The 23,161-nt window shown below is 46.5% G+C and overlaps 1 protein-coding gene across 1 annotated transcript in view; it reads left to right on the top strand.

Annotated features, from left to right (window-relative positions):
* Positions 1 to 23,161, top strand: part of LOC146869583 (uncharacterized) — a 167,286-nt gene that overhangs the window by 130,399 nt on the left and 13,726 nt on the right. Inside the window, exon 3 of the mRNA XM_085606376.1 lies at positions 18,529 to 18,614. Coding sequence (XP_085462502.1) covers positions 18,529 to 18,614 — 86 coding nt within the window. The remainder of the gene's footprint in view (positions 1 to 18,528; positions 18,615 to 23,161) is intronic.

Below are 23,161 nucleotides of genomic sequence, written 5' to 3'. Positions count from 1 at the left end.
AGATCTGAGAGATGGCCATATGCGGAGCAGGAGGAGGTTTAACATAGAAGAGTGAGGGTTAAGTAAAGGGAGGATGGTGGGGACATGAGGAAGGGATGGTACCACCTTTATTACAGGATTAAAGTTTACTTATAAAAATAGTACAACAGCAAAGAAAAGGATGGAGGGAAAGGAAGATATCATCTCAGCGGTAGAGCGGAGCAAAAGGTGAGCATTTCAGGGAGTCACCGCTGTACAGGCATATGGAAACAAGCATTGCAAAAACCAATAGGCGTGGTTTTAATGTGCTACCACGTGCAAACACTGAGATGCAAAACACAGTTTGCATATGTTAGCAAAGTAATGTCTAACACTGGACAAGGAGGGCTAGCTTCATTCAACATTTATAAGATGGCTATTGATAAGATATCTTCTGTGTATATCTGAAAATACTTGTTTCAACCTCCTGAACGCCAGACTTATTGCTTTGTAGTGCTTGTTACATGAAGATTACTTCAGCTACGTCTGTCCTATAGGTGTGAACACTGGAGAGATTACATACAAGTTGATCTTAGTTTTAGAATACGGGTGAATATAGCAGTGAGTTCCACGTACTTGACAACAAATGTCTTGGTTTTAAAATGTATATAAAAATGTGACTTATTTTTCTAAATTGGTCTCGGATTTATCCTTGAGTGTATGTCTCATTTATTACCTCTGTGAGTACAACAAATGCTTAGCGCGACCCTCTGATAGGCCTAAACTGCTCGCCCACACTACCACCATCGACAGCATTGGAGTACCATTGATAGGGAAGCCTTTACTGTGGTTTGGTCCCTGAAGAAGTTGAGACCTTAGCTGTTTGGTATTCACTTCCTTGTCCAAACCAATCACAAGCCTCTCAGATGGCTGATGCAAATGAAAGGTGAAAACCTCAAACTTGTAAGGGGGTCCATCCCCCAACAGGGGATGGACTTTACGGTGGAACACAGACCTGGGACTGACCAAGGCAATGCAGTTGGCCTTTCCAGGTTTTTCCACTTAAAGACTGAAGACTCTCTTGGGAACAGTTAATGTAATTCTCTTTCATTTGGGTGTGTGTGTGTGTGTGTATGAAAGTGGCCCGTTTTGACATGGTCACCTCAATTTTGACAGACGTTCACTGTGTTGCTGCTAGCTACGTCCCCATTGCTAGATTTTTTCCCTAAAACTGTGCAATTGTTCCCCAATTGGCAATAACTTTAGAACCTCTGTAGGTCCCTACTAAATGGAATTCCAGGTACCTAGGGCATGGGGTACTAAAGAGGGTCCCTAAGGGCTGCAGCATGTATTGTGTCACCCTAAGAGATCCTGCAGCACACTTATGCAAACTGCTATTGCAGGCTGCATGACATGGTGCAGAGAAAAGTGAAGACATGACATGGTACACCTACTGTGTTCCATGCCTGCAGACACTGCATGCGGTATAGGTATGTCACCCCTACAGTAGGCTTCACAGCCCAATGGCAGGGTACACTACACTACAAGTGTGGACATATCTACATGAGCAGATATGCCCCTGTGATGTCTACGTCAATTCTTAGATATCTAAAGTGAACAGGGAATCCATTTTATGTTGATTTGCTGGACACTGGTAATTACGTGTTCCCTAGCTACATGATGGATTAACTAAAGCTCAAGATAGTTGGTATCAAACATCTTATTCAATAAACCCTCACTGATTCCAGTGATGGATTTATTTATACATGCACCCAGAGGGCACCTTAGAGGTGCCCCCTGAAAACCTACCTACTACTAGGGTACTGGTTGACTTGTGAAGGCCAGTCTTCCACCACAGACAGGATTCTTGCCCCCTGCAGGTGAGAGTCCATGATCTCTGAGGGCAGAAACAATGCCTGCTCTAGCTGGAGGTGTAGTCACCTCCTCTAAGTAGGGTGGCTAAGTGATCAGCATATCAAGGCAGGACGGTTCAGACACCTTTGACATGCAACCCCTGTTTCCCCCAGACTTGAGAGATTCCACCCCTGCCCTGCAGCCATTTAGCATCAGGACAGGTAGGAAAATTAGCTAGTCAGGAGGCGTGGTCCTATCAGGCTAGTTCTAACCCTTAGGTGGGCTGCCTGATGTGTAAGCGAAAATTATGCCATCTTAATTTTTGGTAGAATTAGGCTCATTGGGTTAGGGTTATGTCCACTTTCCACAGGAAGTGGTCATATAGATGGTGTAGACACCCTAAAGTATTGTATTGTATTGTTTTGGTAGAGCGCAAACAGCTGCCCCAGCAATGAGGCGTCCCGGCGCTAGAAGAAACCGCAAAAACCCAGGCCTGAGTGAAATAAGATGAAGGGAATTAGGAAAGAGGGAATAGATGCATCTTAATTGCTTTCCGGAACGCCGAAAGACTTTCTATGGAGCGGATGTATTGCGGCAGACTGTTCCATAGTTTGGCTCCAAGGACCCTAAAGGAGCGGCCGCCCATGCGGCAGAGTTTTATGCGCGGAACGCACAGGAGGTTTTGGTTGGAGGAACGCAGGTTACGTGTCGGGACGTAGGGGGTGAGGAGTGGTCGAAGCAGTGGAGGGGTATCCAGTTTGATGATTTTAAAGGTAATAATGAGGGTCTTGAATTTAATTCTGGAGTCCACAGGTAGCCAGTGTAGTTTTTGGATGGTCGCTCTGGCTGAACATCTGCGGGGGAGGCCGACTAGCATTCTAGCCGCAGAGTTTTGCACGCGTTGGAGTCGTGATATCTCTCCTTTGTTGGCGCCAAGGAGGAGTACATTGGCGTAGTCAAGACGCGAAAGGATGGTAGCCTGAATAATAAGTTGGCGAGTCTTGGCGTTAAAGAAGCCTAGTATGTGGCTGAGACTCCTCAGCAGGCCAATACAGGTGCCAGCAACTTTTTTGGTGTGGGCCTGAAAGTTGAGTGAGGAATCCATCCAAACTCCAAGGTTTTTAACTAGGGATTTGGGAGGTGGGATGGTGCCTAGGAAGGACGGCCACCAGTGCTCATTCCAGAGGCTGGTGTTTTTGCCAAGGAGTAGCACTTCTGTTTTACCAGCATTGAGCTGTAAACAGTTATCTGTCATCCATTGGGCTACTGCGGAGAGACCGTTTTTAAAACTGGAGGAGGCGATGGAAGGGCCTTCTGTAAGAGCGATGGCCAGTTGTGTGTCGTCGGCGTACGACACCAAAGTCAGTCCCCATTCTTTGGCCACTGCTGCTAGAGGTTGCACGTAAAGATTAAAAAGGAATGGGCTCAACGCAGAGCCCTGCGGAACTCCCTGTGCAATGGGGTGAGGTTTAGATAGAAAGGGGGGTGCTGAGACCCGAAAGGATCTGTCTTTGAGAAAAGATCGGAACCACTCCAATGCGTGGCCAGATACTCCAAATGTCTCCAGACGATTTAGAAGGATATCATGGGATACCGTATCAAAGGCCGCGCTGAGGTCACGAAGAATCAGCGCAGCACTTTGACCGGCATCTAAAATCGTTCGGAGGTGCTCTGTGGTGGCCAGGAGAGCAGACTCAGTACTATGGCCTGGTCTGAACCCATTTTGAGATGGGTCCAGGATGATGTTTTGGACCAAGTGCTGGGATAGAGCACTGTTCACATGTGCTTCAGCAAGTTTGGACAGCCATGGGAGCAGGGAGATTGGTCGGAAATTCTCCGGTTTAGATGAATCTAAGGTGGGTTTCTTGATAATGGGTGAAACCCACGCTTGCTTCCAGGCAGATGGTACACTTGCTGATGTGAAGGAGAGGTTCAGAATAGAGGTAAGTGAAGGTAGAAAAAAGTTGAGTGACTCTAAAAATTGGGCCGGGCGCATGGGGTCTGCCGGCGAACCAGATTTAACTTTCCGGCATAGTTTGGTAAGGTTGTCAATGGAAATTTTTGGGATGTGAGTCAGGGTAGTATGGTTGGGGGAAGGAGTAGGGTTTTTGGAAGGGCTGTGGGAGCGCTGAGGAAAAGAAGTATAGATTTTCTGTACCTTGTCGACAAAGAACATAGCAAGATCTTCGCATTGTTGTGTGGAGGAGATACTAGGGAGGGGGGATTTGCCGCTCTGAAGTTCTTGAACGAGTTTAAAGACTTCTTTGGCAGGGGTGGGGCTGGATTCGATTTTGTCTGCATAGAAGGCAGTTCGCGCAGCGCGGATGGCTTTATGGTACGTTTTTAGTTTTAGTAGATAGTTGGTTTTTTCTTCGTTGTTATATTCCCTTCTCCATAAGCGCTCGGCTTTTTTACAGTCTTTGCGCATGGTTTTGAGGGTGTCATTATACCATAGGTTGGACGGTGAGTTGCGTCCTTTCGTCCATTTTGCTGGGATGAGGGTGTCAAGTCCTCCGGTGATCCAGTCATGAAACGCGCTATAGGTTGCGTTGATATCAGAATTGGTGTCATGGTGGAAATCCCCAAGGGTGGTCTGAAGATCGCTGATTGAAAGTTTATGCCATGGTCTTTTTAGACGACGAGTTGGTGCAGTTTTGTGCCTAATTTTGTTGACTAGCATGGACAGTTTAATAAGGTGATGGTCTGTCCATCCCATTGGTGAGGGTGTCTCTGCTTTAAGTTCTTCAATGTTTGTGAATACTGGGTCTAGAATATGACCAGCTAGATGCGTTGGAGCTAGAATGAGGGAATTAAATTGCAAGGCAGAGAGATCAGCGAGAAGATTTTTGATCGTGGCGTCATTTAGCAGGTCAAAGTGAAGGTTGAGATCGCCTAGGATGGTAAAGTTAGAGTTTTTTGTTACTAGAGAGTTTGCTGTCTCGAGTAGAGCCTCAATGAATTTTGAAGCAGGGCCAGGGGGGCGATAGATGTAGAGGCCCGACACAGTGAAGTTGGGATTTATTATGATTTTAAAATATGCACTTTCACATTCGGGCAGTTCTTCCTCGGCGAATGAACATGAAAACTGTTTCTTATAAATTATGGCGATACCTCCTCCTCTTCCATCCCTATTAATGGTCGACATAAGGTAGTCGTCTGGTAGCGTGAGGTTAGGTATGGCAGAGGTGCCGTCCCATAACCAGGTTTCACAGAGGAAGAGGACGTCAGGGTTTTCGCTCTGTATGAGGGTATTGACCTCAAGGTGGTGTTTGGATAGTGACCTGACGTTAAGATGGAGAATCGTGATGGGGGTAGTATCGGCAGGCTCTAGTAGCTGTCGAATAGTGTGGGGGTTGGCCGTAGTAAAGTCACAAGTTTGACATTGAAGGCAGGTGAGAGGAAAGGAAAGTAGCCCATTGGTTACTACCTGGCACACCCCTAAATTGAGTAATTAGGGGCACTCCTGATACCAAGAATTCAAATTTCGCTGGATCCAGAAGAAGATGATAAAGAAGAGCCGCAAGAGACTGAGAACTAAAGGCTCCTGTGGACTTTTGGCACCAAACACTGCCTGCCTGCACCAGTCTCAACAATCGCGACTGAGTGACTCATCCTGCAGCTGAGCATCTACTAAGAACTCTGGTAGACTGCCAGCCCTTCACAAATTACCAGCAATCTCCCTTGGAATATAGGAGCTATTCGCAGCCACCAAACAGGCAGAGCACTGTTTACCGTGTTGCCCCTCCCCAGCCATCCCGACACAGCAGACCCCCAGTAAGAGGTTCCAGTGCTCCTGAAGGTCAGATCTGTCCCCCCACCAAGTGTGAGGATACCAGGACTGACTGGAGCCCCGCAGCACCAATACCTGGGGTACCAGATCCCTTGCAGCGACCAAAGTCTGTTTAAGTCCAGTTGGGACTCTAACAGCACCGAGACCGAACAGCCATCGAGGGACGTCAGTAACACAAAGACCCACTTCCAGAGTGGCCTAGCTGTCCTGAGCTCTGCACCCTCAACCGGAAAGACTGACAACCGCAGGGACGCACAAAGCCAAGCCAATGTATCTACTCTGCACCCAAGCGCCCCAGCCTGATATCACCGAATCCACTGTGCACCCTTATTCCCCGGACCTTTGTGAACCAAGCCCCCAACTGGGAGCTCCCAGGTTTGTCCCCAAGTCCCCCTCTGCAGCCTGTTTTAGGTGCCCCTCGTCTTTCCAGAGGCGTAGCGTGCAAACCTACCAACCCAACCAGCACTTCTACGCTCGGACGCCCCAGGGCAGGTAATGAGTAACTGCTGGTGCTACTTTGGATCTTGGCCCCTTTACAACCTTCGGAAACCAACCTTAAATACATGTATGCAATATACACCTATTCTCCCATAGGAAAGCATTGCTGCGTAAAGACGCGTTTAAGTGAACTGTTTACTGACCTGTGAAATTCAATATTTTAAAAAGTACTTATTTGATAACGAAGATCTTAGTATCAAAATATATATAAAAATACGACTGGGCCGGCTTTCGGGCAGTGCAACCGCACTGGGTCCTACCCTGGGGGGTTACTGTGCTTAGCAATAACTTACGATTCCAAAACATCTTTTGCAGAGTTCCTTGTGCATCCAGCTTTCAGGCAGCAATAAGAATGTCAAGATAACTCTTGTGATTAATGTTGCTGTAAGGGAGAGACATTGGAGTTTTGTCTAGTGGCAGTTTTCGCTCCTCATAAAGTAGTGCAGAGCATTAATATGCCTGCAGCAAAGAACGCGTGCTGTGCAGATTACAGATCTGTATTTTATGTGGATAGCTGAGTGGAATACTGCTTTTGACACAGAGAACCTTGTGTTACGGCAGTTCATAAAACACATCCCTAATAAAGAACAGTGGCTGTTATGAACTGTCATCATAGAGCTGCAGGTAAAGTGCATAAAATAATTAGGAAGTTGTGTTGTTTTCCTCAGTTTTTCGTTATCTATTCCTAATGTTGCTAAAAAGGGATCGTTTGGGTAGATATACGTTCATATTAGTAAAGCCAGCCTTTACCAGTGCTTTAAAATGAAAAAAATGTATGGGAGAGAGGGGCTATGGGGCGATATGGGCTACTTTTGCCCAGTGGTAGCCAGGGACCGTGAGGACGAGTGGTCATGGGGTGGGGGTCACCGGCACTAAACTTGGCCCTGCTCCCAGTCCATGTTCACAGCGCAGGGGGTCATGGGCTACTTTTGCCCAGTGGTAGCCAGGGAACCTGAGGACGAGGTCATGGGGTGGGGGCCACCGGCACTAAACTTGGCCCTGCTCCCAGTCCATGTTCACAGCGCAGGGGGTCATGGGCTACTTTTGCCCAGTGGTAGCCAGGGAACCTGAGGACGAGGTCATGGGGTGGGGGCCACCGGCACTAAACTTGGCCCTGCTCCCAGTCCATGTTCAGAGCGCAGGGGGTCATGGGCTACTTTTGCCCAGTGGTAGCCAGGGACCGTGAGGACGAGTGGTCATGGGGTGGGGGCCACCAGCACTAAACTTGGCCCTGCTCCCAGTCCATGTTCAGAGCGCAGGGGGTCATGGGCTACTTTTGCCCAGTGGTAGCCAGGGAACCTGAGGACGAGGTCATGGGGTGGGGGCCACCGGCACTAAACTTGGCCCTGCTCCCAGTCCATGTTCACAGCGCAGGGGGTCATGGGGTACTTTTGCCCAGTGGTAGCCAGGGACCGTGAGGACGAGTGGTCATGGGGTGGGGGCCATCGGCACTAAACCTGGCCCTGCTCCCAGTCCATGTTCAGAGCGCAGGGGGTCATGGGCTACTTTTGCCCAGTGGTAGCCAGGGACCGTGAGGACGAGTGGTCATGGGGTGGGGGCCACCGGCACTAAACTTGGCCCTGCTCCCAGTCCATGTTCAGAGCGCAGGGGGTCATGGGCTACTTTTGCCCAGTGGTAGCCAGGGACCGTGAGGACGAGTGGTCATGGGGTGGGGGCCATCGGCACTAAACCTGGCCCTGCTCCCAGTCCATGTTCAGAGCGCAGGGGGTCATGGGCTACTTTTGCCCAGTGGTAGCCAGGGACCGTGAGGACGAGTGGTCATGGGGTGGGGGCCACCGGCACTAAACTTGGCCCTGCTCCCAGTCCATGTTCAGAGCGCAGGGGGTCATGGGCTACTTTTGCCCAGTGGTAGCCAGGGACCGTGAGGACGAGTGGTCATGGGGTGGGGGCCATCGGCACTAAACCTGGCCCTGCTCCCAGTCCATGTTCAGAGCGCAGGGGGTCATGGGCTACTTTTGCCCAGTGGTAGCCAGGGACCGTGAGGACGAGTGGTCATGGGGTGGGGGCCACCGGCACTAAACTTGGCCCTGCTCCCAGTCCATGTTCAGAGCGCAGGGGGTCATGGGCTACTTTTGCCCAGTGGTAGCCAGGGAACCTGAGGACGAGTGGTCATGGGGTGGGGGCCATCGGCACTAAACCTGGCCCTGCTCCCAGTCCATGTTAACAGTGCAGGTGCTCCTTGGAAACGGACTGGCACTTACAACTGGAAGCCGCAAATGGCAACATTTGACCTCTCTCCGAAATTGCGCTCAGGGTTTTTGGGGTCAACGGGTGCCCGTACAGGGCAAGGGGTCTCCCCGTGGGAGCTCGGGCTTCACGGTTTAGCTTAGGGCAGGTGTCTTCAAAGTGGGGGGGCCTGCAATGCTCCAGGGGGGTCGGAAGGCTTTGGCCAAAGGAAGCATTATGCTGATAACAGTGCTTTGTTTTAAGCGGAAACAAATGAGCGGCCGTGAGCAGCTCTGTACTGGGCCATCACTGGCATCTGTCATCACTCATACCCCGCTTGGAGCATCTGTCCAAAGGGAGGGGCTCCAAATATTCCTCAAAACCTTCACGCCCATGTCTAATAATCGCACTGCGGATCCTTTAACGCATTAGTGAGGCCACGCTGACCAGAGTAATATGTTTGGCCATCGTGTATTTGATTGCATTTTTAAAACGGTCACAGAACTTAACTGCAATGTTTAAATGAGTTTAGACATATTTAAACATTGCCTATTTCATAGGATCATTTAAAGAATTCTAAGGGGGGGGCCGAATGTTTTTTTTCACGGGTGCACGGCATTAAATAGTTGAGCCATAACTGGAGAATCGTAACTCTTACTGCCAGCAGAGGGCAGCACGTCTTGGACCACATGATGAGGGTCACTCAGGGGTCGATGGTGAGAGAGGGGCAGCACTTGTGTTCCCTAGGAAACGGAGAAAGGGGTGACCCGCTTCCAAGAGGGGCTGGCGTGACATTTTCAGGCCGTTCTCGCTGCTGTATCGAGGACCCAGACTTACAGGCTTTAGCGCCGGTCCACAGACGGGACAGTCAGTGGGTCCGGGCGGGCGGACCAGCAGGCAGTCGCCTCATCCCACTCATGGTGGAAAGGATACTTTTGTTTGCAGGTGTGTCCTGGGTCAGCGAGGCTGGCGATCCTTCTGGGCAGACTCAGGGCTGGTCTCTGAACGTGGGGTCTTATAGACAGTGCAGCCCCGTACCTTTCAAACAACGGTGGCATAGATGCTGATCCTCGGCTTAGACGTGTTGTCCCTCTCTGCTGAGGCTGCAGGCTTTGCTTCCAGGGGGAGATTTACTAATATTTTACACCGTGTTTATGAAACAAAAGTGACGCTAAATGTTTTTTTCCAATTTACTTTCCATCGCTAAATTTGTTTGGCGCAGGAAGTAACGTGAAAGTTAAAGTTAAAAAGTTGCATTATTCGATAATTAAAATACCATAAAAGCATTCTGCATCTTGTGCATACAAAACACAACAATTAAAAAAAAAAAAGAAAAAAAGGGATTATAGATTTAAAATTATTAGATACATTAATCCATCTAAAGACATTATATCACAAAATAGGTAAAAATTCATAAGGATAAAACAGTTAAACAAAACATCCTAGTAATTCCAATTTGGCAATATGGCGGTATCACTCCAGAAAGCTTTATTTTAGTATTTTTTGGTGCTTATTCCATGCACGGCCTAAGAACTTAGCCACCCCGCAGACCAGCGGTGGAGTGCCGTCTGTTCTTAAGATTCGGAGGGCAACTAAATGTTTTGTCGTGCCAAGGTTTTCCACAGATTGGTTTTAACCATCTGGCCCTTGCCAGTTTGTATGCAGGGCAAGCAAAGAGGAAATGGGAAATACTTTCCTCCGGGGCAGGGAAGCATGGGCCTGATTGTGGTGAAGGTTTTGATGGATTCCATTTGGCTGTAAACGAGTTTAAAGGTAAGGAACCTAACCTAAATTGGATGTACAGAGTTCTATCTCTTTGGACTTGAATAAAGTCCATGTATGGTTCGAGGCAGCTGTGTTGTTTATGTGAGAAATACTCCTCAGTTAGTTTTCCCAAATGAGGAGTTCTTAACTCCCGATCAGCTACCCAGTTCCAGTAGAGTAATTTGAGCTCCTCTTTTGCCGGAGGGATCTGGCTTGCCCATGCCTCGGACAGCCGATGATCAGTTAGTAATTTCTCAAGATTCACCAGCCATTTAACCTTGTTGCCTAGGTCCAGTGTGAGGACCTCTGAAAGTGCTGCTGCATACCCAGAGAGCTCCTGCGTCCGCCGTAGGCGTGCCCAAAAGAACAAGGGGCGGGACCTGGCAATGTCACTAAAGGGGCGCTTGCCCATGTCACATAAAATTGGTCTCAGGGGAGTACTGGTAGGAAGTGAAACTAGCTCTCTAAGGAATTTGTATTCAGACTTAGAGATGTCATCTGTGTTGTCAAACCCCCAGAGCTCGGCACCATATAGGGCCGAGCTCACTGCTTTACTCTCATAGACCGCGAGGGCAGGAGCGACCGGTTTGCTTGATGATAAGCTTTGTGCTTTCCTGATGGCTCCTGCTACTCGCTTATGATTTAATAACATTTTATCCAGATGGAATCTCCAATTCATCTTGTCAGAGAGTCTAACCTCCAAATAATCAAATGTTTTGACTCTCTCTGGGTTCCATCTAGGGTAAGGCTAGTTCTAAACTGTTTATAAGGGTTAAAGGCAATAAACTTCGTTTTTGCAGTATTTATCTTAAGGCCACGAATTGTGCAGAAAAGTTGTAATCTATCTAGCAGCTTCTGTAGACCAACTGGAGTTTTGGAGATGAGCAATGTGTCATCGGCAAAGAGGAGGGTCGCAATTTTATCACCAGCCAGAGTGGGTGCATCGGCAGGATCTTTCCCCCAAAAAATCAACCACCCCATTCACGTACAATGAGAATAGGGTGGGAGCCATGACGCACCCCGGCAGACCCCTCTACTGACAATGATCCTATCAGTAACTTGGCCCTGGGCGCCCCACCTTACACGAGCATAATTATCCTCATGTAAGCCAATCAATAGATTTAAGATTTGTGGTGGGATGCCCATTTCTGCTAGGACTGACCACAACTTCCCCCTAGGTACCAAATCAAACGCGGTCTTAAGATCAATAAAGGCAAGGTATAGGCTGCCCCTACCAATCACTACCACTTTCCAGTAGAGGAGGAGCAGCCGAAAGACCTGATCGATAGTCCCGGTATTCCTTCTAAACCACGCTTGATATTGAGAGATGATACTGCCATCATCAATCCAGTCCTGAATCCTGTGTAGGAGAACCCTGCCAACCACCTTCTGGATGACATCTATCAGGCTTATAGGCCTGTAGTTGGCAGGGTCCTCCTTATCCCCCTTTTTGTATATTGGAACTACTTCGGCTCCTTTCCAGGAGTCTGGGACTGGTGCGCCCTTAGCAATTAGGTTGATCAAAAGCAAAATATAGTTAGCCCATCTGACTGGTTCTAATCGGAGTAAGTCTCCCGGAATACGATCCGGTCCTGCTGCTTTAGCAGGAACGATGCAATTAATTGCGTCTACAATTTCTGTGGTGTTGAAAGATATGACCTCATCAACAGAGTGTAGATAGTGGGCGTATTCTGCAAACTGCTGGTTATCCAAGGAATCCTGAAGTGAATATAGTTTAGAGAAGTGGGCGTGCCATTCTAAATTAGTGATGAAGTTGGGTATTGGAACAGTACCTCTGGAATCAGCAGCTTTAACCAAAAGACTGTAGATTCCCTTGGGTTGCAGGCATCTTTAAGTGTCTGCCAATGCGATTCCTCCCAATCACGTTTAGCATTTTTGATGGCAGCATTGTATTCTTTCCTAGCTTCTCTAATTTTAGAAGGAATTTTTCTTTTAAGGGCAAGAGATAAGGCTTTCCTCTTTATTCTACAACCCTTAGTAAACCAGGAGTTGAACCCGTTTTTGTTTCTATACTTATGATTTGAGAATTGCCTAATCTGAAAATAGGAACTCATCTGACTGATAGTTGCTTCGTAAATAAGAGTTGCCTTAGATATTGCTAGTGGGTTTATATCAACTGCCTCCAATTCTTTAGTTCTGATCGACAGGATTTCAGAAATAGACTGGATTTTAAAGTCTTGCCCGACAACCTTCGTCCACTTCAGGAACCTGCCAGAATTGGAGGGGACAACATCTTTAGTGAAGAAAATAGGATCAGTGCTTGAAGCTTGCTCGGGCCATGTCCAAGAATTCTTCAAGCGTCAAGACAGAAAATTATGGTCACTATCCACTGTGGAACCAATTACCATATCAGTAGATACAGTCCAAAGGCGAATATCCAATAGAATGTAGTCAATGTGTGAGGTGAGCCCTACTCTATTGAATGTGTGGGCTCCTAAGCTGTCAGATGGAGCTCTACCATTCAATGCCCTCAAACCAAATTCTGAAGTGATTGCATTCATTTATATAGCCACCTGAGTCCACTTCTTGATGGGTACTAAGTCTAGGGAGGGTATTCCCCATTGGAGACCTTCATCTGCTGTCCCCAAGAGATCATCCGAACCCAAGGGTTCGAAGGTACAGTTGAAGTCTCCTCCTACCATGATTTTCGCGAGTGCGTGGCAGCTACTTAGTTTTTCCGCAAGGAGTGACAGGATGGGCGAAGTCTTACCCCCAGTCGTCCCTCTTACGTAAACATTAAAAAGTTCAAGTGTTTCCCCTCCCTTTAGCCCTTTTATAGCGAGCCACAAGATGTCTTGGGATGAAACTACATGTTGTTCTACTGTCCACCCCAGATCAATACTGACCCACACAATCAGGCCACCAGATGGGCGCTCCTTTCCAGCATGCACCCCTGGAGTAAAAAAAGTAGTATACCCTGATTTATGGAGTGATGTCAAACTCCAAGTTTCCTGAAAAATACAAAGATGGTGATCTTCAACTAAACTACTCCAATGGGGCAATGATACTTTATTCCTGAGCCCTGCAATGTTCCAAGAAAGGATCTTTAAGGGAGTGTTGCACGGCTCGGGTTCAGTAGCCACCACATCAATAGCTATGTAATTCGTGATTGTCAAGGAATTGGTTATTGATTGGTCATAACCTGGAGCTTCCTGTCCTGCCTGGTCTGTATTAGAAAAAATGGCAGGAGTAGCACGGAGAGTCAATCCCCCTGGTGGTATAGAGTCTAAGGGTGGGTTCTTAGAAGCATAGGGGTAGTTAAGAGCGAGCCCTTCACATCCCCTTCGGCCTGGGTCAACAGTAGATGCTGCGCTATGGCTTCGAGAGATAGCCATGTGCGGTATATCATACAAAGAGGGATAGGGGCAGCCAGGCAAAGTATATTTGCCCTGATAAAGATGTTTATTCTGCCTTGGATTCTGGACAGGGGTGATGGGAAGTCAATCGATTTGGCTCAATGGTGAGGAAAGACCACGCTCTAGAGGTTCCTGATGGCAAACTGCTCTTTTCTCTACTATAGGTGGACAACGCCTAATCTGTATTGAGGACGACTCAAGAGAAGATGTACGGTACTCCAGAGCAACCAGATTATCCGCCAAATCTACATTTGACATGGTTAATTCAATATTGTCGAACGCCCCATTTGCAGATGGGCACCAACTTGCTCTTAATATGTCCTCCCGTATTATAGAGCGGCAGCCTCTGATATGCCGTAGCCAGTGAATAGACTTATTCACTAGTGATTCTCTACTCTCAAAACAACGTGTGGGGTTTAGTTTAGGGACATTAACCATAAAAACAGTGTGCGTTGCTTTCATTTGGTCCCTATGATAAAGGGGAGGTAGGGAGGTCATTGGGACCCGCGGTTTTAAGTGAATCTGGGATTGAGAATCAGATGGTAAAATGGTACTCCTAGAATTAGAATATTTTTTAACTAGAGAATGATTCTCAGTACAGGGAGCTTGGGGTATGTTGTGAGCGTTATATTTATGCTCATACACACAGTGGGGCACAGAGACCTGTACCATTCCTGGCCCTTCTCTCCCTTTCCCAGTACTCGGTATTGTGATGGGGGGACACTGTAGGGAGGTGGGATGCTGGTTTGGGAGGCAGACTGGGGGAAAAGACCTGACTAGAGAAGTAAGTTCTGTGATTACATTTTTTAAAGATTCGACCTCGGCCTTAAGAGACTGGACGGTTTTAATCAAATTATTGTCAGGGCATTTGCAGAAACAAGTCCCATTCAGATAAGTTTGAGGAAGCGAAATAGGAGCCGTGATTTCCACCGGTGTGGTAGTGGAAAGGTCTGCTAAAATTTCAAACCGGTTTGAGCAGGGTATTGGGATACCTGGTTGGCTCGTTGTTGAGCTTGGAGGGTCAGCCTGTGAATCCAGGGCTATAGCTACAGTTTGTTTATGGACCAGGATCTTTGATGATTGCTCATCGGATTTATATGATGATTTTTTAAACATTGGTGGTATGATAGTTGTCGAGGGGACTTTTGTATTGACTACTGTTGGGAGGGGAGCAGGGGGTTTCTCAATCAGAAGATCCTCACACTCTCTGACAAGGGTGTCTATCCGATCCATGACACAGTTGTCAGCAGCACTTTTGGGAATCTTCCTGGCCTTTTTTATCTTCCCTACACAAGTGTTAGAGCCGCTACTACCCCCAGCCCCCTCCATAATTTTCCGCTTCCCCATTTTGACACCAACAATGTACAGCAGGCCAAAAGTACAATAAGAGCTGTATTAGCTATAAGTTTTTGATTATTTTTCCTTTTTGTTTTTGTTTTTATGATTTCTAGGGAACGTGCATATGTTCGTATGTCTCTCAGTAATTTAACGAGACAGTCATGTGTTCACAGTACCTCTAGAATATGATCGGCTTGCTGGTGTGAGGAAGTATGAAAGTAGGCCCAGCCCATCCTCCTCCAGGCGATGACGGGCAAGGACGGGCCCGCCCTTGGCCCGGGCACTGCCGGGGCGCTGCCCGCGCGCGTTTATCAGGTAGCTCTTCCCCTTCTCGTCATTGCCTGCAGCACCTGGAGCAGGAAGAAGGGATTCTGGGGGTTGGAGTGCACTAGACTCGAGTGGCCCTGGGCAGTATCACTTTGCCCACAGTGACGATCCTGGGACTCCCGTCCCACCAGGAAAACACAAGCAGCGGCCCCTGGGGCAGCAGCACAGGCAGCAGGCAGTCGCACGTAAGACGAAGCAGGCCATAGTGCGGCTTTGCATTACTTAGCATCAAGGGAGCATCCAATGGGTGATGAATGGGCATTCCCCTGCACCACCCAAGGTTTCTGATGCTGAACCCTATTTACTAAATAGAGTAGACAGGGTTTAGCGTCATGAATCTGGGTCCTTTTGAAGTAGGCACAATGCGGGAGAAATGCTTTCATTTCTCCTTCCTTTCCTGACTTTGTATGTGTGCTGCACTTTACAACACACATGCAAAGAGGGAAAAGGATTAAAGTCAGTCTATGTGTAGTATTTTGTACTGGAGGGCTATGCTTCCAGTACAAACCCTATGCTAGACTGTTATGTCATGTTATGTTATGTTACTGAAGTTAATAACGCGCACAGATACTCCTGGGAGTGTCCCGGTGCGAACATTGAGGTGCAGCTAAAAAAATTGTAAATTAAAACAGAAGTGTTTTGAGCTGTTTTTTAAAAAGACTAAGGGGCATATCAGCAACAACCGGCGATAATTATCGGTAAGCGCACTTAGCGCCGAATTTTATCGCTGAGATAGCGTGCTATTTCAATACTTATCTCAAAAGCGATAAAATTCCAGGCGCAAGCTGCCAATTGTGCGATTATCGCTGGAAATACAGCGATAATCGCACAATGTTTGGCGATAGCTTGCTGATAGGGCAGGGCAGACTCAGCCATGATATCCACCTTCCATTGGATATCATGGCTAAGTCAAACTAAAAGCAGGCGTAAGGAAAGTAGCGAAAACCAAGGTTAGCGCTACTTCTCTTATCGCTGTGCTTGTTAGCGTGCCCATTGATCATTGGAGATATGTCGGTTAGCGACATTTCTCCAGTTATTTTGAGCTGTAACGCCCACTTTGCATCTCATTAGAGATACAAAGGTGGACGTTACGGGAAAGGGTGCTAAAGCAAGGATAGCGTGACCTTGCTGATATAGCGATACAATTATCGCTGCCTTTCGGTTGAAAACGGCCGCAAAAGCGGCGATAATTTTTTTATCACCGCCTTGTAGATATGGCCGTAAGACTCACAGAGGCACCCATGCACTATGGCGCAAAGGTGTCTCCGTGGCGGTGGCGTACGGCGCTAGGGAAAGCAGAGGAGCGAGACACATTTCTTTAAATATGGCGCTCTCCACCTCTCTCCTTTTTCACACAGCGCGGCGTTTGCGGCTTCCGCACTGCGCTGCGTGAGTACGCGGTAAATCTGACCGCAGTGTCTACACAGGTGCAGGGAGCTGGCTATGGAGTAGGAAGCCAGGATCCAATCACGTGATCCAGCTCTACGAGACCCTGCAGTGGTGTTTCTCTTGCTTCCTAAATGAGGGCAGGCCGCTGCCAGAGTAAGAGAATGGCCCTGCCCCGATGTACATTGTTTGTATTATTGCTGTTGAAAGGGTTCACAGTCTTTTCTTACATTATGATATGTTCTGTTGTCTTTGTGCAGATTCATAAAAAGAAGGTGATGAGGGTCATTAATACAAACCATACAGGGACACATCCTCAAACTCGATGCATTTGCTGAACAAAAGCCAGATGATTACGTTTGTACAATTTGGATTATTTTGGCGCCTCTGCCATCTAGTGGACAGACTTTGAACTTTTGGATTCGATTTCTCCTGAGCGCTTTCGAGGCTGCGATTCCGTCCACATGAATGAGTCTGTTGGGTCTGGGCAGGTTCCCAAGCGGCTGCGGTCTACCTACCACAAAACGTATTCAGAGCCCAGTTGATAAACAAAGTCCAAACGTACGCTTGTAGGTTTCCCTTCCATTCGAATTCTAACCAGTGTAGATAAAGCAAATGGGTTGTGTTTGTAACTTTTGACAATCAGGGCCAGCTCTAGGGCGGTGCGGGCGGTGCCATCGCACCGGGTACTGACTTCAGGGGGTGCAGTGTTTGCACGTTAATTTTGATTTTTCACAGCACAGGCTGCCGCGTTCCTTCCCTCTGGCAATTTCCAGGCAACAATAAAAATGTCAAGATAACTCCAGTGTTCTTCATGGAGAGAGATCAGAGTGGTGTTTAGTTGAGGTTTTGACAGGTCATAAAATAGCACAGAGGATTAATATGGAACAGCAAAGAATGTGTACCATGCAGATCACAAAGTGCATAAAATGTAAACAGGTCAGCAGGTTACTGATTTTCTAAGAGACATCCTTTTGTTAATTGCAGTTTACAAGTTAAAATCCTAATAAAGAACAGTTAATTGTTAACTGTCACCAAAGAAATGCATGCACACTGCAAAGTATAAATTAGAGCATAGATTAATGTAGCAAAAAGAGTTGATTTGGGTAGAAATTGATTCTTATTATTAAAGAGAACCCCTAACAATGGTGTTATATTTTCAATTCTGAGTTTTTGCTTCTCCAGACCAAGCACTCTTAAATGCAGAGTGTTCTGACCCCCTACACTGCTATGAGTGGCGGTAGATAACTAAATAATGCGTCTGAGAGAGAGTGGACATGGAGACTTGAGGGGCACTGTTAAAAGGCGGTGGTGAGCAAATCCATGGTGGAGGTGGCTACCTCCACCATGGATGGGGGGTGCCAACAAGCATTGTTGCACTGGGCGCCATCAGCGCTAAAGGCCGCCTTGTTGCAAATTCTGAAAACCTCCTGGTATTATAATTATTCTTTAGAAGTTTTATGTGGCCCGAATTACGCCACCCTTGTAAATAGGGGGCAGCGGCAAAAGCAATGGGTATTGCGTCGGAACGCCCACTGCAATACCCATTGCCCGCTCCTTTTATGCTAAGTGCTGCGCAAAATAGGGCCTTATTTACAAGGTAGCATTAAGCCATGTTAAGTGGCTTAATACCACCTTGTAAATATGGCGAAGGGCTTATTACCACCAGAACGCCATAAATAGTGACATTCTGGTGGCGATCAGCTCTTCAAATATGCCCCTCGGTCTGGTCATTTTCGCTCTTAAAAGTACTTTTTATCTGAAAATACTTTTGTAAATTGGTCCAACGATAAATGTAAGGCAGAAAAGTAACAGTTTTCATGTGTGTCTGGAACAAATGTAGATGGCCTTGAAAAAACTGTCCCAAGACCTGAAATTGAGCCTGCGTTCAAACTGGTATCAATGTTCCTTTACCTCTGTAATCAGATTTCACGTTACCTCCTGCCCCTCCCCCATCCCGCTGCCCATCTGGATGGGAATGTGAAACGCAGTGATGGACGTTTAGACCCTGCGCATGTGTAATCCCTCTTTCTCGCCTTCTCTGGATAGGTTGGGCAGTTGTGAGGCTCACACTCCAGAGCTTGGGATCCACCGACCTCACCAGCCCGCAGACTGCGCGCGCTCTGCTGCAGCAGGTATGCACATAATGGAAGGGGGTGCGGGGCAGTGGTGGAATGTCTTTTAATGCATTTATTGGTTTTCAGAATAAAAACAACATACAAATAAAGAAGCAGGCCATGCGGGTGTGCAGCAGAGATACACTAAGAAGCCGAAGAGACCATCATGGATACGACAAAGTCAAGAATGTTTATAACATCACATACATGCGTGCATGGAAGAACAGGGCATAGGTGGGGTGTATGGTGCAGTGGAAAGTGAAAGGCTTGAGAAGGGAGGCGGGAAGGGGGCTGGTGTTGTTAATATGAAAATGGTAAACAGGTGAAGCAAACAAAGAGGGTAAAATTCATAAAGTTTCTTCAACAGCGTTAGCGCAGATTAGGAACAAATCAAGTTATGTATGTGCAAATGTACGGAAATAATTTTCAAATGTGCAATATATATAATGCACAACAAGTGCCCTCTGCACATATATGTGCTCCTAGATGCAAACTTTGTGGTTGGGGTGTGCCAGAGGGTGGGGCAGGGTGTGTCCCTCGTTCGCATATTGATGTGCTGAAAGCTATGCCTAGCTCATCTCCCCTTCCCACTTGGCAGCCATGATTAGTCTCAGAACGCCTGCAGAAGGCAACACAGAACATGTAGTGGATTGAAACATTATGTTGTAGACCATGAATGGAACCACTCATGAAGGCCACAAGTGAAGGAGTGACACACAGATGTGTTGTTTTCTAAGGTCTTTAACATGTGCCATGGGTCCCACGGGTGAGGTGGGTGCAGGAGTGTGCCCAGCTGTTCTGTGATTCTTTCCCTATGTGGTTCATGGGAGTCGAGTTCTATTAGAAGAGCCTTCCATAATTGCTGCTGGGTCTCTAGGGGCTGGACCAAATAAACAGATGTCTAATACCAACTGTTTATCTGATGATTAAAATATCTTTCCTGATGGAGGAATCAGCTTGACAGAAGTACATTGAAAACTGTGCCAACAAATGTTTTTGGCTTCAATAATTTTCCATGGTATGCCTGCCCTGGAGCACTCAGTCTCAGCCCAGGGGGACGGATTTCCTCACTCATAAAATTAAACCTAGATATGAAAATATCTTTAATCGGGCTCTGTGACTCAACCTGTAGGGTTTGTGATGAGGAAGACCTGGACTCAGAGTAATGAAGATTATGAGTAAGTAACTGAGTCATCTACCACATGGCCACTGCTTTGTGCAATCATAACATGCAGTTGGCGGAAGGAGGACATTTGGAGTTTTATATCTTGAGATCGCATGCCACCACTGGAGTTCTTGGAGTATATTTACAAGCCCATATCGCCACTGAAGCGTCTCTTTTTTTGATGCTCCGGTGGCGTAGCGCTATTATCAATATTTGCAAGGTTGCGTAAGCCACTTAGTGTGGCTTAAAGCCGCCTTGTAAATGTGCAGCTTTCCGCTGCAGTCCTCTGCGGCAAAGGGTCGGGCAATGGGTGTTGCTGTGGGCGTTCTGACCTTTTCTAGTAAAAAGAACCCTTTATATCTTGAGGTCACATGCTAGCACTGGAGTTTTTATATATTGAGACCGTATGCCAACACTGGAGTTTTATATCTTGATATTGCATACACCTCTGGAGTTTTATATCTGGGGTCGCATGCCACCTTAAGAGTTATTATATCTTGAGGTCGCATGCCACCAATAGAGTTTTTATATATTGAGACCGTATGCCACCACTGGAGTTTTATATCTTGAGGTTGCATGTCACCACTGGAGCTTTATATCTTGAGATTGCATGCAACTTCTGGAGTTTTATATCTTGAGATTGCATGCCACCACTGGAGATTTATATCTTGAGATTACATGCACCTCTGGAGTTTTTATATCTTGAGGTCGTATGCCACCACTGGAGTTTTTATATCTCGAGGACGCATGCCACCACTGGAATTTTACATCTTGAGATCACATGCCACCACTGGAGTTTAATATCTTGAGATTGCATATACCTCTGGAGTTTTATATCTTGAGATTGCATACCACCACCGGAGTTTTAATATCTTGAGGTCGGATGCCAACACAGGATCTTTATATCTTGAGATTGCATGCCACTTCTGGAGTTTTTATATCTTGAGATTGCATGCACCTCTGGAGTTTTTATATCTTGAGATTGCATGCCACTGCTGGAGTTTTATATCTTGAGGTCGCATGTCACCACTGGAGTTTTATATCTTGAGGTCGCATGCCTCCTCTGGAGTGTTATATCTTGAGATCGCATGCCACCACTGGAGTTTTTATATCATGAGCTTGCATGCAACCTCTGGAGTTTTAATATCTTGAGGCCACATGCCACCACTGGAGTTTTATATCTTGAGGTCGCATGCCACCACTGGAGTTTTTATATCTTGAGATCACATGCCACCATTGAAGTTTTTATATCTTGAGATCACATGTTACCACTGGAGTTTTATGTCTTGAGAATACATGCCACCTCTGGAGTTTTTATATCTTGAGATCGCATGCCACCTCTCGAGTTTTTATATCTTGAGATCGGATGCCTACTCTGGAGTTTTTATATCTTGAGATCACATGCCACCTCTGAAGTTTTTATATCTTCAGGTCGTATGCCACCACTGGAGTTTTTTATCTTGAGGCCACATGCCACCACTAGAGTTTTATTTCATGAGGTCACATGTCACCACCGGAGTTTTATATCATGAGCTTGCATGCCACCTCTGGAGTTTTTATATCTTGAGGCCACATGCCACCACTGGAGTTTTATATCTTGAGGTGGCATGTCACCACTGGAGCTTTATATCTTGAGATCGCATGCCTCCACTGGAGCTTTATATCTTGGGATCGCATGCAACTTCTGGAGTTTTTATATCTTGAGATCGGATGCATACTCTGGAGTTTTTATATCTTGAGATCACATGCCACCTCTGGAGTTTTTATATCTTCAGGTCGTATGCCACCACTGGAGTTTTTTATCTTGAGGCCACATGCCACCACTGGAGTTTTATTTCTTGAGGTCACATGTCACCACTGGAGTTTCATATCTTGAGATTGCATGCCACTACTGGAGTTTTATATCTTGTGATTGCATGCACCTCTGGAGTTTTATATCTTGAGGTCGCATGCCACCTCTGGAGTTTTTATATCTTCAGGTCGCATTCCACCTCTGGAGTTTTTATATCTTCAGATCACATTCCACCACTGCAGTTTTTATATCTTGAGGCCGCTTGCCACCACTGGAGTTTTATATCTTGAGTTCGCATGCCTCCACTGGAGTTTTATATCTTGAGTTCGCATGCCTCCACTGGAGTTTTATATCTTGAGTTCGCATGCCTCCACTGGAGTTTTATATCTTGAGTTCGCATGCCTCCACTGGAGTTTTATATCTTGAGATTACATGTTACCACTGGAGTTTTATGTCTTGAGATCACATGCCATCTCTGGAGTTTTTATATCTTGAGATCACATGCCACTTCTGGAGTTTTTATATCTTGAGATTGCATGCCACCTCTGGAGTTATTATATCTTGAGATTGCATGCCACTGCTGGAGTTTTTATATCTTGAGGCCACATGCCTCCACTGGAGTTTTTATATCTTGAGGCTGCATGTCACCACTGGAGCTTTATATCTTGAGATCGCATGCAACTTCTGGAGTTTTATATCTTGAGATTGCATGCACCTCTGGAGTTTTATATCTTGAGATTGCATGCACCTCTGGAGTTTTATATCATGAGATTGCATGCACCTCTGGAGTTTTATATCTTGAGATTGCATGCACCTCTGGGGTTTTTATATCTTGAGGTCACATGCCACCACTGGAGTTTTATACCTTGAGATTGCATGCACCTCTGGAGTTTTATATCTTGAGATTGCATGCACCTCTGGAGTTTTATATCTTGAGATTGCATGCACCTCTGGAGTTTTATATCTTGAGATTGCATGCACCTCTGGGGTTTTTATATCTTGAGGTCACATGCCACCACTGGAGTTTTATATCTTGAGGTCGCATGCCACCACTGGAGTTTTTATATCTTGAGATCACATGCCACCATTGAAGTTTTTATATCTTGAGACCACTGGAGTTTTATGTCTTGAGAATACATGCCACCTCTGGAGTTTTTATATCTTGAGATCGCATGCCACCTCTCGAGTTTTTATATCTTGAGATCGGATGCCTACTCTGGAGTTTGTATATCTTGAGATCACATGCCACCTCTGGAGTTTTTATATCTTCAGGTCGTATGCCACCACTGGAGTTTTTTATCTTGAGGCCACATGCCACCACTGGAGTTTTATTTCTTGAGGTCACATGCCACCATTGGAGTTTTATATCATGAGCTTGCATGCCACCTCTGGAGTTTTTATATCTTGAGGCCACATGCCACCACGGGAGCTTTATATCTTGAGATTGCATGCAACTTCTGGAGTTTTTATATCTTGAGATTGTATGCACCTCTGGGGTTTTTATATCTTGAGGTCACATGCCCTCACTGGAGTTTTATATCTTGAGGTCGCATGCCACCACTGGAGTTTTGATATCTTGAGAACACATGCCACCACTGGAGTTTTATA

Source organism: Triturus cristatus, chromosome 1_1, assembly GCF_964204655.1.
Source record: "Triturus cristatus chromosome 1_1, aTriCri1.1, whole genome shotgun sequence".
Classification (NCBI taxonomy): domain Eukaryota; kingdom Metazoa; phylum Chordata; class Amphibia; order Caudata; family Salamandridae; genus Triturus; species Triturus cristatus.
The sequence above is the reverse complement of the archived record's forward strand: the minus strand, read 5'-3'. Positions and strand labels throughout refer to the sequence as shown.